This window comes from Phodopus roborovskii, unplaced genomic scaffold (genome assembly GCF_943737965.1).
Source record: "Phodopus roborovskii unplaced genomic scaffold, PHOROB, whole genome shotgun sequence".
NCBI classification, from domain to species: Eukaryota; Metazoa; Chordata; class Mammalia; order Rodentia; family Cricetidae; genus Phodopus; species Phodopus roborovskii.
In genome coordinates, this window is record NW_026126480.1 from 58,787,591 (window position 1) to 58,802,892 (window position 15,302).

Here is a 15,302-nt window from a genome sequence, read left to right on the forward strand (position 1 = left end):
TCTCACACGTATAGAAACAAATAAACTAACAGACCCAATGAGAAGAAATCACTGGCCAGCTCAGTGCCTTTAGGACCAGGTGGTTGGAGATGGACACACACATACTTACCAGCTCAGTGCCATTAGGACCAGGTGGTTGGAGATGGACACACACATACTTACCAGCTCAGTGCCATTAGGACCAGGTGGTTGGAGATGGACACACACATACCTACCCAGGGCCTTTGCCCTAGATGGGGAGAAGAAACCATAGGCCTGCTTGCACCATTAGGACTGGGTGGTAGGGTGCCATGATGGTAAGAAAAATATATAGTAGGGTATTAGAAAGGGAGGGAGAGAGAGACAAAATGGTTCATGTCTTGTGGAGAGAGACAGATTTGAAGAAGCAAAGGTAGTAATGAATGGATGCGGGAAGCCTGCTTGCCACCCTGGGTCATGGTGAGGTTCATGGTGAGGCCCTTGGTCTGCTTCCAAGGGCCATGTCTGAGTCTGTGAAGGCAGTTTAAAGGAGTCCACAATTACCCAGATAAAGAATTCACAGGCATTTATTTGGGAACACTCACACAATGATGTTAATAACCCCTGCAGTCTTCCTGTTCCTGTATATGTAGCCTCTGCCCTTCAGGATGCTCCAGCCAGCACTTTCTCTTTCTTATAAGAGATCACATCTGCACATCTGAAGTCACACCTTAGAGAGTGGCCACCACCCCAAGTCCACTGACAGAACCAGATATCACTACAGATTGGTGGACCTGCTACAGCCAAGCCCAGTGTTGAGGTTCATAGCTCCTATTACCCAAAGGCCATGCTTCTGCCCAGTGTCTGTGCTGCCACCAGGGGGCATATGTAAGTCCAGGGACCACACTTCGGCTGGCTCCATGCCAATCTAAGAGGCCTGCACTGCCACCTAGAGCCATGATGACATCTGGATTCAAGCTGCTGCTGATAGAATCCATAGACCTGCCAGACCTGCCACAGCTAGGGTCTATGCTCCAAATAGTTGACCCACCCTTCATCTGCCCTGTGATAATGGAAGGGAATTACCCTGGCAATGGAGATCTGGCTCTGGCCGGAACAGATTTGCCCTCTCTCCCTGCTCCTGCTGGCACCACCTCTCATCAGGAGTGTGGGAGAGATGATTCTGCACCTCACACTGAAGGGGATGGCCCCTGCAGCCCAGTCAGAACAACTCAGCTACCACCCAGACACATATCCAGGGCTTTGAGTTTGCCCACACCAACACGTACCCCATCTATGACCTGCTGGATTACATGAAGGTACCCATCTCAGGATCTCCATGATTAGGGACAACAGCAGGATATCAGAGGGGAGTTTCAGTGAGGGTTCAGTACTGATGGTGTGCCAGGAGCCAAATACCTGTTACCAACAAGACATTACACAATGAACATTTGCAAGTAAAGTTCTTTGGAAAAGAGTATACTGCATGATACACAGCAGCTCCCAGTGTCACTAAGATGAATGAAGAGGCGTTGGAGAAGCAGGAAAGGGGGAGGAGAGAAGTGGTTTTTTGGTTTGTTTGTTTTTTCTTTGTTTTGGTTTTATTTATTTTTTTAGTTTAGTTTTGTTTAATTACCATTCTTATTTGTATTTTTATCCTATTTTTATCTTTTTATTTTTCTTTTGGAGGGACACTACAAAGGCGAAAGGCAGACATTGACGGACCTGGTGATTGGTGGGATTGGGGTGCATGATGTAGAATTCCCAAAGAATAAAAATAATTGTGTTTCAAAACAGCCCCAATGATATGTAAGTACGATAAAACAATTGGAGACTGGGAAGGAAGAGGCTGGGAGAAAAAAGAGTGTGGAAGATGAGTGGATTGATACTGTCCTAGTTCTGTTTCTGTTGCTGTGATAAATATCATTACCAAAATCAACTTGAGGAAGGAAGAGTTTATTTTAATGTACAGTTGTAGTACATCATGAAGTTAAGTCAAGGCAGGAAATGGAAGCAGAAACTGAGGCACGGGCTATGGAGGAATGCTGATTTCTGACTTATTCTCCATGGCTTAGACTGCTTTTTATACCATCCAAGACTATCTGGCCAAGGGTGGAACTGCCACAGTGAGATTAGACCTTCTATATCAATTGTCAATCAAGAAAATGCTCCACAGACTTGCATATAAAACAATCAGTCCCCCCCCAACTCTCCATCTCTTCCCCCTTCACCATCTCTTTCCATTTCCTACATTATATGGGAAGAATACAATAGACTTTATCCTAGACTAAGGTTGAATAAATGCTCTGTACAATACAATCCTAGGTTTACTGTTAACTCCACTTCCAGTATTTGACTATGAATGGCTTGAAGTTAAGAATATTATTTTCTTAACGCTGATGATCCCAGAATCAAGTATCCTTCCTGATACCATGTATTGCTAAATATTAAATGTTCATTCAAATTCATTTTAATCGACATTTTTATCTTGATGTCATTTCTTTTGGTTTTGTGGATAGTATTTACAATAGAAAAAGAAATGGGAGTGTTCCCTTTCTTCACATCCTCTCCAGCAAAAACTGTCATTGGTGTTTGAGATTCCTTATCAGAAGGAGCCCTTATAGGTTTAAAAAGAAATCTGGCACTAGGGAAATGTCCAGAGATCCACAAGGATGACCCAAACTAACAATCTAAGCAATAGTGGGGAGGCTGCCTTAAATGCCCTTTCCCCTTAATGAGACTGATGACTACCTTATATGCCATCCTAGAGCCTTCATCCAATAGTTGATGGAAGCAGAAGCAAAGATCCACAGCTAAGCTCTGAACAGAACTCCTGAGCAAAGAGGTCAAGACCATGCTGAGGAAACCCACAGAAACAGCTGACATGAACAAAAGGGAGCTCACAGACATCAGTTTGACATCTGGGGAACCACCTTGAGACTGAACCAGGTCCCCTGAACATGTGTGTCAGTTAGGAAGCCTGGGCAGTCTATGGAGCCTCTAGCAATGGAACCAGTATTTATCCCTAGTGCACAAATGGACTTTGGTAGCCCATTCCCAATGGAGGGATACTCTCTCAACCTGGACAGGGGAGGGCCTAGGCCCTGCTCCATATAATGTAACAGATTTTGATGATTCCCCCATGGAAGGCCTCACCCTCCCTGAGGAGTGGATGGGGTGGTGGGATGGAGGCGTCGGTGGGAGACATGGGAGGAAAGGAGGAAGAGGGAACTGGGATTGATATGTAAAATAAGATTGTTTCTAATTTAAATAAAAATTTATACAAAAAAAAAAGAAATAGGAGAAATATGCATGAGCAGGAGAACAAATACGGGCACGAACACTGGAGAAACGTTAAAATATACACTTGTTCCTTTATATTTTGAAATAAGAATACAAGATAGGCCAATTCTTTCTTAGTAAACAATGAGTATTCTTGGATAGCTTTTCTGAGCAACTTTTGGTTGTGTTTTGTGAAGAATAAAGAGATTTTTATCTTGACGTGCCGACCATTAGTGATATGCTGTATGCTACAAAGCAAAAACAAAACCACACAAATGAAATATGCAATTACATATAGACTTTATTTGGAGGCTGACAGCATTATGTTCTTTGAGATTTTGTAGTACTTAGGAATAAAATAGATACAGCAAAGTCACATGCAACATACATAGATTGAAATCACAGGAATTGACCTGTACCTCCTGCAATCAAGTGCAAAGGATAAGGAGAAATGTTGCCCCTTTGCCCCACCATGAGCCTCTGAAACATTCTGCTAGTTTTTTTGAGAAATGTCTATGGCTCTTTGACCAGTACATAAAATTGGAAAGTGCAGGTATGAACTTTGGTTGAAACAAAATCAAGAGCATGTTACTGAACCCAGCCATTCAACACATTTTTCACAGTGGCTGAAAAACCAACATACATTTAAAGATATTTAAGCTTTGCTGTCATGCAATGGCTGCCTTTCCTAAATTATACTAAAGACTGATCCTCTACTACATAATTTCTACTTAATTATTAAGAAGTCAGAACTTTCCCATATTCAGGGTTACAAAGTGACTCTGACGATACACTGCATTTTTCTTTGAGTCCCGGGACAGGAAAATCACATTCTAGAAAAAAAGAAAATACATCACCGTTCAGACTTTCCTCAAATTTAACTGAATACATGTACATCTGTCTTTATCTATAGATAAATAGGTACAGATATAAATATAATTTCCTTTGAAATTTTACATGGATGCCATCTCTATTCAAAGATGGTGGTGCTGAGAGGAACATCAGGGAGTCACTCCTAGAGAAAGTGTCCCTGATTCCAGAGAGGCAACTAAACTCCAGCATTCTGAGCACAGGCAAATGCAGTGTGATGCCAAGAGAGAAATTTAACTTCCCCACACTACTTACTGTTTATTTGTGAAAGAAAGGACCAAGCTATATGTGATGTACAGCCATTACTAGTCCAGGTATACCTCATCATCTATACATCTGTCTCCTCTCTCCATTATCCACTGAGGTTCCCTCACTGTGAAAACCACATGATGTACACTTCAAAGTAGCTCACTATTCTACCAGATATTCATAGTGGCATTAATTAATATATCCCAGGGAAACACCAGACAAGATTCCGAGAGGCCTCTAGCATACTCACCCCAGAGAAGTCAGAGTGACCCTGGTTCCACCACACAATGGCAGTGATCACCGCCAGGCCAAGCTCCAACACAGTGCAGATCAACATCAGTGAAAATGTCCCCTAAATTCAGGAGAGGAGAGGTTGGAGTGACTGAGTCAGCTGAAGTGCCCAAATGCCTTGGTGGGAAGTGACTATAGAGAGGAAACCATCTCCACTATCAGAGGGCAAAAAAGAACACCAACAACAAGGGAAAGGGATCCTCCCACACCTAGACTTACATGGATGTCTGGTCCCTTCATTCCTTCAGGGGAAATGGGTGAAAAATAAACTAACTCAACAAAGCCATTTCTGTCACTGATCTCACCAGTCTTGGGCAGGGATCCCTGACCACACTGTTCACTCAGTGAGGGAGCAGAGAAGTGACTGGCAGGACGGTGTCAACAGCTCCTGCTCTTGGCTCTCTTAGAGTGAGGCTGGACAAGTCTCTGCTTCTCTGGCTTCTCACGTGTGTGTAATAATTTTTCCTCCACACAGTCTTGTGAGGGTTAGTGAGGTTCTGACCAAGCTAGCTCTCTGTAAAAGTCAGCATCAATAGAAACTTCTTCCTTGGGATGTGTTTCTTTTGCCTGTGTGTGTGTGTGCGTGTGTGCATGCGTGTGTGCGTGCGTGCGTGTGTGTGTGTGTGTGTGTGTGTGTGTGTATGATGGTAAAATGCAGAGTGACAATATAGTTTCTACAGTCTTTAACATCACAAAGCAACTGGAATTAGGGCTTCGGTTGAGAACACAGAGCCCAGGACTTCTGTCCTGATGTGATATTCATGAAGGCTGCTTGATAGGAAGGAAGACAAATGTGGCGCTATAAACTCTTTATTTGTCTTCCCACAGGTAGGGAGGAGATGGAGCATGCCTCCATTATCTAGGCACTGTCCCAGCAAGCACACTCAGCCACTCTCAGGCTTACAATGTGAAACTATGCCATCATGTCCTCGTACTTTGTAGTCCACACAGATTCTTCTTCAATGCTTCAGGCTTCTAAAGTCAGGCTTAGTTATTCCTGATGGTAATGTACTCCCTTGTTCTGCATTCAATCTGCACATACCCTTTCTCATTGTGGTTTCTTAACTAAGGTAGACACACTGTACCCAGCTCCATAAGGAGCTGAGAAAGCCTGAGGAGTTTGACCATACCTGACTGTCTGGCTTATCAGACTTTTATCACAACAGGACAATGAGTGTCCTTCTAAATATGATGGCATTTCCTCACATCAGTGTCAGTGAGTCGTCTCTGATTCTTTGTATTTCTTTTCTCCTCATTTAATAAATCTCAACTTTTTGAACTACATTGGAAGTAGCAGTGAGGTCACCTCCACAAAGGCTAGGTGCTTCTTGTTAGCATAGTTACTGGAGGGAGTAGAAGCCCTGACATGTCTTCCTCCACCCTCCCAATCCTTGTATTTCCCATACTACATCTCTCGGTTGATTGGCTGAGGTTTGCTCACCTCACTCCATTGCCTTTACTATGCCCATGCACCAGTTTTCGTCATTGGCATCTCCCGATCACCTGCTTTTTTTTTCTGGTATGTATGCCTGTCTTCATTCAACACTCCATGAATCAAGACTTTTCGTTTGACAACCTCATCTTTTATACCTCTAAAATTGCAGTATCTTCTATAATTCTTAAGAAATGAAAAAATGTGGTCTTTATAGTTTTATCATCTACTTAATTTGGTAATTTCACCTAACCTTTTGCTATTACTACATGATTCCTTTGTGTAGCATTTCAATAATATGCTCATTCTTGTCTCTGTCTTCCATGGCTCTAGCTTTATCCTAAATGCACAAACAAGAATTAAAATAAAAAGCAAAATGCATATGAAAATGCCATAATGAAACTAACTTCTTTGTATCTTTGTTTTAAAACTAATATTTTCTTTATCCATTCTTCAGTTGAGGGGCATCTAGATTGCTTCCAGGTTCCTGCTATTACACATAATGCTGCTATGAAGATAGTTAAACAGATGTCTTTGTTGCATGGATGTGGATCACTTGGGTATATGTCTAAGAGTGGAATTGCCAGTTAAAACAGAACCAAGAGAAAATGAATAGAGAGTTTCCAATCTGGGAGCAGAAGAAACCAGCTGTCAAAAATCCTTAAAAACTGGAACAAGCATATTGAAATACTTACAGTCAGAGTAGCTTTGACCTTGAAGCAGTTCTTGTCGGATAGATTTGGGCGAAGGTAATGATAATATGATGTGGTTGTGGCTGGCTGTGGTATTGCCATCAATTTACACTGCTGCAAGGCAGAGTCTAAAGAAGCCAGGTTGGTGGACAGGATAATGATGCCTGTGAGAGCAAAAAGAGCACTCAAGATGCTCAGGGCTAGGCTTCTGTGAACCTAGAACGACAACACACATCTCATATGCCTCTTTTTCAATGCATGACAATATTTCTAACTGCTTGTCTCCTACAGGATCTAAAAATACAATCATTCTTTTCTCTATGCCCTCTAAGTATCTACAAACATATGAGCCCAGAAGGCAAACTGTGATTAGATAAATAGAATCCCATTCCAGACAGCACTTCAGAGACGGAAAAATAAAATAGTCTTCCTATAGTATCTTCATTTACAACCACAAGTAGACTCTAAAGAAGTAAGCCTGAAAATTCCCCAAAAGAATGTAGATAAAGGTGGAAGTGTAGATGCTTTATCTCTCAACATCTTCAGTGATATAATTTGAATCTGACATGCCACCAAAGCTCATGTAGTGATGACCTAATTTCATTAGTGATAGTATGAGCCTTTAGCTAGCCTGGTTGAAGGTTTGCCATACTGTGTTTCCCTACATGCTTCTGCCTCTCTGCTGGTTACAAAGGAATAGAGCCAAACATCCATGCCCCAAATGTGAGCCCAAATAAACCTTTCCTCGTCATACTTTTGTTGCAGAAAACTAAAACTGACTCATGCACTTAGAAACATCCAGGAAACCTTCAGGAACACATGGGAGTGGCAAGTAAAGCAGTTAAATTCTGCCCCCTTGGTATGCTATCTCTCTCTTAAAAGCACAGGCACCTTAAGATAAATGTAAAAGGATGGTTCTTAGCATCAACCAGGCCCTGGAGTATGTACACCCATATCACTGGCTATACTAAATGCCAGGTACAGAAGGCAGTATTCTTTGTCAACACATGACAACAGATAATATACCATGTGGAAACAGCGTGACAAAGAAAGAAACAGGACCAGATTTCCCCAGACTCCCAGTGTCCTTGAACACTCAGTTCCTCAGTGACTTTCCACCAATGGTCATCCTGGATCTCATCTCGACAACATTCATGAGGTAGGGAGATAAATAAACTGATCTCAGAAGCAGTTTCTTTTCTTGTGTGACCTATAGAATAGGAGACTTGAGCTAAGATTTTTCTAAAATTTATGGACATGAGTTTGAAGGTACTGTAGTATACCCAATTGCTATATACAATAGAGTATAGTTTGGTCAGAGAGGGCACTTTTCTACATTAAACGGGTCATTTAGTTCTGTTGCTTTGGAACACTAACAAGTGATATCCTTGGACTTCTTGAGGAATTGCCACAATCCAGATGCTAAAAGCAAGTTCTGACTAAAGTGTATTTCATAAGTGATATATCAAATACAGAAAAAAATTCTCATGTAAAAACAACATGTCATCTGGTTTTCTTATGGTTTTTTAATTTATTAGGTGAAATTATATGGAAAATCTACAACAGATATACCTTTTCTATAAGTCTTTTTGTACTACTACTACTGAAAAAATATTATTTATTTATTAATTTTGCAGAAGACTTTTGTCTTGTTTTGATAAAATTGACTCATGTGATCAGCCTGTGGGAGAAATGAAACGTTTTGGCTCATGGGTTCACAGGTTCAACCCATGGTTGTAGAAAGGAGTTGGAAGATAAGGAAAGCTCACATTGCAGCAAATAAGAGAGAGAAAAGCTGACATTTCCATATCTGGATCCTCAGCTTTTGGGGTGAGTGGTCCCAGAGATATGATGCCTAATCTCCATGTTCCCTTATGCAATAAAGATGATGATTAAAATGAACTACAGGACCTGTTACCTATGAAACAGCATCATAAGGAAGCAGAATTTTTGTGTGACATTCATGGACATTGGTCATGAGTATCATGCAGACTTTGATTTGGGGCACCATGATGGGAAGAACACACTCTTTCAAGGGTTATAGAGAATCCAGATTTGGCTCCTAAGTCACAGAAACAGCTGCTCGAAACTTAGCTTCTAACTCTCAATATGAAGAAACTGGCTTGGAAGTATTCTTACTAGGTTCCATCCTCATCAATTGTAGGTTATGGTTCCTGTACTCACCAAAGGCTTAGTCGTCTTCTTCTCTGTGATGACAGACAAAATTCCAGAGACAACAAACTGCCCAGAGAAGAGGAAGACATTATCAGCTCAGTTTGTATGTTTGGAATGGCTGCAGTGTTACTATCTAATGCTTATGAAAAACTCCATGGGAAAAGCCCTGATAACAAATGACCAGTGATTTAAGACGCATGCAGATGCATATCGCGGTAAATTAGGATCAGGATAAACAAATAGGCCGAATAGATGTTTATTCAGGGAGAAATAACTTACAACCTAGACAGATGAACACCAGGAAATTCAACCCAATCCTCTCCTGTCCGAGTCACGCCAGAAAGAGAGCACCTTTCCTGGCCCCCTCCGACCTCCTTCCACAGGTCACTCCGCCCATGGCTCCACCCCCCAATGGGCGTGGTCAGTGCCACAGAACTATCTCACTACAGATGCATATATTTGCCCCTTTCCCTATGTGATAGCTAGAAAGTTTTGAGAAAAAAACAGATATGAACATGAATCTATATCATTAAATTTAATTACTACCTTAAAAGATAGAAAATGAGTATTTTTAATGAGAAAAGAAAATTTGGGTGTCAGATAATTGAAGAAAATGCAAGATAACAGTCTAGAAAGAAAAAAAATTACAAGGGATATCTGTTTTGGATTTGTGCCACCATTAATAAAGGGATATCATACTTGCTCAGTGGCATATATTAAACCACATTTACATCTCTGAGCAAATCCCACTTAACCATGCTGAGTAGTCTTTCCCACGTGCTGTCATCAAAATACTGTTCTAGTATTTTGATAAAGAATTTCGAAATTACATTCTCAGGAATTTCACTGTTACTTACATTTTCTTATAATATCTTTGTCTGGCTTTAATATATGAATAACACTAGCTCCCAAAATTGGTTCTGAAGTGTATCCTTCTCATTCTGATTTTTGTAGGAGTTTGAAAATGATTTAAACTAATTCCTTTAAAAAAGGCAGGGGGTGCACAGATTTATTAACTACTGTGCAAGAGCAGAAAATCAAATTTTAACTAGTAAATTCAGAGAACAGGTGAATGAGAACAAAAGGCAGAATGGTTGGAAGGCATGGACTCTTAAACATTATTCAAAAAAGTCAAGCAAAACTATTTGCCAAGATTCAGTGGACATAGTGAAGTAAAATAATAGAATGTTTCTGAAAATGGATTTTTTAAAATGTAAAAAACATCTGATGTTGAAGTTCTCCAGGATTTATTGACATGTCCATATATATAAGTGATTCTGTTCCTTAATTGTGTTGGGAGACTGAACCCAGGGCCTTGTGTGTACCACTCAAATGTTCTACTGCTGAGCTACTGCACCAGTTCTAAGTACATGTTTTTAATGCTAAGCTGAAGTCAATCAAAAGACTTCTCCTATGTGATGACAGGAGAAGACCACAGAATGGAGAGGCAGAGAAGCTAAAGGATAATAAACAACACCATAACGTCCTGAAATGGGTTATTTGTACAGAGAGCTGATGTTGACAGTACATGTCTGTCCTGAGACCTGACAAAATGGTGCTGCAGTTCCGGCATCACTTAATCACTCTTCATCCTGGCTTCAAGTAGATCAGCAAACATTCCACAAGAGTCTTGGACAACCGCTATTAAAGTCATCATGTAAAGTCATCACAAAGGAGAACCTAAAGGGTCTGCATGAGGAAGTCAAGAGGACAGCTGGAGGTCCTCAAATGGGCAAAAGAAGGGTATTCTTGAACAACTGACGAAGTCATGTGTTGCCATGAGACGATTAAGCAGGAATTGTCTGTACCACAGAAGGAAGGGTGGAGGTGGGGATGCATTGAAGAAAGAAATGTAGGAAAGGAAAAGCTGTTACTGAGTGGTGGTAAGCAGATGGGAAGCCACAGTGACAGGAAATCTCACTTGTGTTTGAGACTCACCCACGTCAAGCTAAAGGAGAGATGTCCTCTGAGAGAAGGACCTTCTTGTCCTCCTGACCCCAGGCATGGAACAGTCTTCAAGGAATCTCTACCCTATCACCCTGAATGCCTCCAACAAAGCCAAATGAAAACATTCCTTCTGCCCAGTGATCAGTCCATTGGGTGTCACTGCACTACATAGAAAGCTCTAGATCATGTGGATCTCACTTCCTGGGTGTTTTACTCAACCTATAGAGGTCACTAAATTCATCATAACTTAATAGGTGGGTTGAAAAGATGATATTCACAAGAAATGCTTATTTGAACTAGATGGAAAACATCTTCAGAATGGTGTGACCTCTGCCCTAATACTCTAGGACTTTCTGGGGATGACACTCAGAAAAACAAGATCTATCATCTACCCCTTTCTCACAGTAGCCAGAAAGTGAGCTAAGTGATATCTCCCTCCTCTGTTCTCCCACCTTGCTCCCTACAAAACTGTACTTACAAACAAGGATCCTACAAATGGGTGGCCAGATTTTAACAGGACAGAAAACACTGGGGTAAAGTGTGGGGTGTTAGGAGCAGATGCCAAAATGATGCCCAGACACAACACCATCACACCACACATGATCTGGATCGCCTGCCAAAAGAAGGGAGATGGGGAATTAAAACCAGCAATGACAAGAGGAACCTCTCCACCCCTCCCATGGTTATCATGTATTGTCACTATTAACACACAGGCACTGTAAAAGTTCTGGGGTGAAGTGTTAGGAAGTGCATTCTGGAGGGTACCTGGTTCTGCCACAGTCTCAGGCCACCTTCAGGTGTTTATGTTTATGAACCCCTGTCATGATCAAGACCCTTCCTAGCATCTCCTGGCTGAGTCTGAGGCATGAGTTCATGGTTAGCAAGTCTGTTCCCTTTTATGGGAACAGGAACCATCTGAGCCCCTCTTATCACCTATTGAGTCCAACTCAACACAACACAGAGCTAGGTGCTCTGTCCATCTCCCCAGCCACTTTAGTCTGGATTTCCTTTCTCCCCCTTCATCTTAGAGTCTCACAGCTCTAGTTACATTTAGCACCTTTATTACCTATCTGTCACGTGATCCTCATAGGAACCCAAGAGACAGCTTGCTTGAGGCAAGGTCCCAGTTCCATCAAGTTCAGAGACTTGTTCTCATACAGGCTCTCCATGATCATCTCAGTGCTGAGACAGTACTGAAAACCACAACTCAATATTTTACCCACCCCAGTCCTAGGTGTATTCTTTCTCACTCCCTTGACCCAACAGAATTTAAAAAGTCATTGATGAGCACAGAAAAGGTATCATCTCTGCATTTCAAAGGAAATGATCAAGGAGGAGAAGGGCCTTCTTGTATCCCTGGAAGTGACAGCAAAGATTCCACTGAAAATCAGTATAGATTACTGAACAATTGATGAATATAGTGTGTGCATGTCTATGTCTACATATGTGTGTTTATAATATATACACATATGTATGTATGTCTACACACAAGGTAACTATTTACCATTATATTCACAAAGAAGATATTAGAAAGTACTCTGAGAAACAGAATACAAACCAATAAATTGAGAAAATATCAATTCATAGTCAAAATTAAGGTGCAAAATCTTCATTCTGTGGAAAGTCCTGGGGAAGATAGAAACTGCTTTCCAAGGGGCTTCCACTTATCTCAAGCTTCTCTGTAACACTCATTGCAAAATCATGCTAGCAGTGGAACTCTGGTCTCAATATCAAGTATGTCACTGTCCTCTGCCCTCCAGCCACCCCAGACCCTTCTGAGTTGCACTTACCGCCATCACTTTGACCTCTGCTCTCAGATGTTTCTGCAGGCTGCCTTGCCTTTGGTGAACAGGCTGGGGGTTGTCTGTTTGGGGAAATTTTATCTCATTTGTTGAAATCACTGTGTCAGTCTCATTGGTCACTACTTGTGGGATCATGATGGCGTTTCCACGGCTGGAAGAGAAAATAGACATGGCTCTTACTAAGAACTGTGAACTCATCTTCCACTCTCTGATCTATAGGTGAGTATTTGTATATTCCAGGGGAAGAAACACTAACAATAGAGAAATGGAAAGCCCAAAACTTTGGAGTCAGGAAAATTCTTTTGTGTTTGACAAAGCCTGTCAGTAAACACATACATAAATGGACAGCAACAACCCCCGGAGTTCCCAGTGTGCATAGCCAAATATTTACACAAAAGTTAGAATGAAGCTCTCAAAATGGCTCAGTGTGTAGGTAAAGAAGTTGACTCCAAGGCTGAAACCTGAATAAAGAGAGGGTCATTACAATCTGACCCTGACCTGCATGTTTGCCTTGAAACATGGTTGTGTGTATGCATACACATGTATACACACAAGCAACTGCCAAAAAAAAAAAACCTTCCATCATGTAGCATTCTTCATTTCCTTGCTGCTATCATGTTTGAGTGCACTGCCTCTTATTTTTGCTGAGTTTAATCTTTGAGATATTCTACCAATGTTGAGATACAATTAATATTCAATCTTTAGTTTCCTCCACTTTATATTACATACTACTCAAACTTCTGAAAGCTCTTTGTTTATTTTTTATTTAATAGTAATATAGTTAGCATTCTCCCAATATATTTTATCCTATTTTAGAGCCCTCATAGTAACTTTCTTTGTTAGTAATGTCATAATCAGAAATGAATTTTAGGAGTAAAAGTTTAATTTACATGTGGAAATAGCACATGGTTTGTATAACACATGGTTCATTTTCTTGATTGTCATGCTTAGGTGACTCTGTTAGTCATGAATGTTTTCCAATGCTACATACCACTCAAGGTACTTAGCCCCTTTTGTCTATTAAAACTTCACATTTTAGTAGAAGTGATCTTGCAGTGTTTTTAATCCATGAAACAATCCTATATGTTAGTTAATAAAATCATAATCAGTAAGAAAATCCAGAGTCAAAGTTTGATGGTCATGTAGAAGTAATTCACAACTTTATTCAGTGGCATAAAAATCAATGTTAGATAAATATTTAGAGTTTTTATTATGTTATCTATTATTATTTATTATAAACAAATTATTTACTATTATTATTGTATGATTATTAATCAGTTGCCTACACACAGTTGGGTGTTGGACCCCAACTGTCTCCCCCCCCATTTCTGCCCCTGCCAATGACAGCATGTGTGTGGGTCTCTTCAGCATAAAGAAGCAGAAAATGCACTGGTATGAGAAGTCCTGGAGTCATAACCTGAGGTTCAAGTTAGAACTGTGTCCTTGTTAGTTGGACGAACCAAGTTGCCCATGGAATCAACTTCTGAGCTCAGCATGGCTCTCTTTTCTCTACACCATTCGCAGGCCTTAGGCTGCCTAGTCAGTGAATGACCTGAGAACCTTTGCAGAACAAGAGTTCTGCTCCCAGGGATCATGTGGCTTTAGGTCAGTGACCACCAAGATCACACAGCTAGAAACAGCAGGGTAGGAGGTAAGCCAGATGCCCCTTCCCTTTGCCCATGGTCTCTACCACTTTCACAAGTGTCAGAAATTTCCCCTAATGAAGAAAGAGAGGCCTCACAGCGGAAAGCTTCTTCAGGGTAGCCTACCTGCACCTGCCTGCTTGCCCTTCACTCCCTGCAGGACTCTCAGGAACCCCAAGAACTTTCTGCATTCTCTCAGTCTGATCCTTGACTCCTACTTGCGAAGTTCTGACTGTCCCCAGCCCTTCTTCCTTCAGTATTCACTGCTGCATAGGAAATGATGGGTGCAGACTGTGGATAAGTGGATGTGCCTGCACTTCCTTTTTTCATAGACTTCCAGGAACTTCGGGAAAATCACTAAGAACCAGTGTTGGGAGAGTGTGAGGGTTCCTTTCCCTTTCCATAAAATATCATCATACCTGCACTGACATTTTCATCACCAGACTTAATCTTACATCTCCCCTATTATGCTAGATCGAGGACTTTCATTCAGTGGCAGTGTCTATTGCTAATTCTGTTTGCATTAAGCTTGCATGTCTATAAGATGCCTATGAATTGAGTAAACCAATATGTTGTGACAATGACAAAGATGTGCCTCCAAGACAGTTTGCTTCTGCTAGTGACAGCATTACATCCAGTGGTCTCCAGCGTTCAAGAACAAAGGTTTGCACGTTATGCTGACCTACAATGTACAAGTATCATAAAGCTAAGCAAAGTTCTTGGCTCTAGGGAAATCTCCAGGAATCCACAAGGATGACCCCAACTAACAATATAAGCAATAGTGGAGTGGCTACCATAAATGCCCTTCTCCGATTCAGAGGGACTCAGTTTGGCTCCCAGAACTCCTTTCAGAAGCACAGTACTGCCTGTAATTCTAGTCGCAGGACATCTGACATTTTCTTCTGGTCTTCTTGAGTACCAGAAGTGCCCTCATGCACATGACACATACAGACACACAAAA

The 15,302-nt window shown here is 41.2% G+C and overlaps 2 protein-coding genes across 2 annotated transcripts in view; one reads left to right on the forward strand and one right to left on the reverse strand.

Moving 5' to 3' along the window:
- Positions 1–3,986: 3,986 nt before the first annotated feature.
- Positions 3,987–12,846, reverse strand: LOC127227839 (membrane-spanning 4-domains subfamily A member 6D-like). The gene is made up of 6 exons (XM_051192159.1): positions 12,687–12,846; positions 11,375–11,509; positions 8,959–9,015; positions 6,778–6,990; positions 4,610–4,711; positions 3,987–4,073 (listed from the first exon to the last, which is right to left on the reverse strand). Exons 1-6 carry the CDS (start codon positions 12,831–12,833, stop codon positions 3,987–3,989), a joined length of 741 nt encoding a protein of 246 aa, XP_051048116.1. The 5' UTR covers positions 12,834–12,846.
- A 21-nt stretch (positions 12,847–12,867) lies between these two features.
- Positions 12,868–15,302, forward strand: part of LOC127227840 (membrane-spanning 4-domains subfamily A member 4A-like) — a 30,128-nt gene continuing 27,693 nt past the window's right edge. The window contains exon 1 of the mRNA XM_051192160.1: positions 12,868–12,917. Within this exon, the coding sequence (XP_051048117.1) occupies positions 12,868–12,917 (50 nt within the window). The remainder of the gene's footprint in view (positions 12,918–15,302) is intronic.

Coding starts and splice junctions, on each gene's coding strand:
- LOC127227839 (XM_051192159.1), bottom strand. CDS start 12,833: ATGATCCCACAAGTAGTGACCAATGAGACTGACACAGTGATTTCAACA. Junction 9,016..11,374: donor CATTTGTAGGATCCTTGTTT/GTAAGTACAGTT, acceptor TTCTCTGGGCAG/TTTGTTGTCTCTGGAATTTT. Junction 4,712..6,777: donor AGGTCAAAGCTACTCTGACT/GTAAGTATTTCA, acceptor TCCTGAATTTAG/GGGACATTTTCACTGATGTT.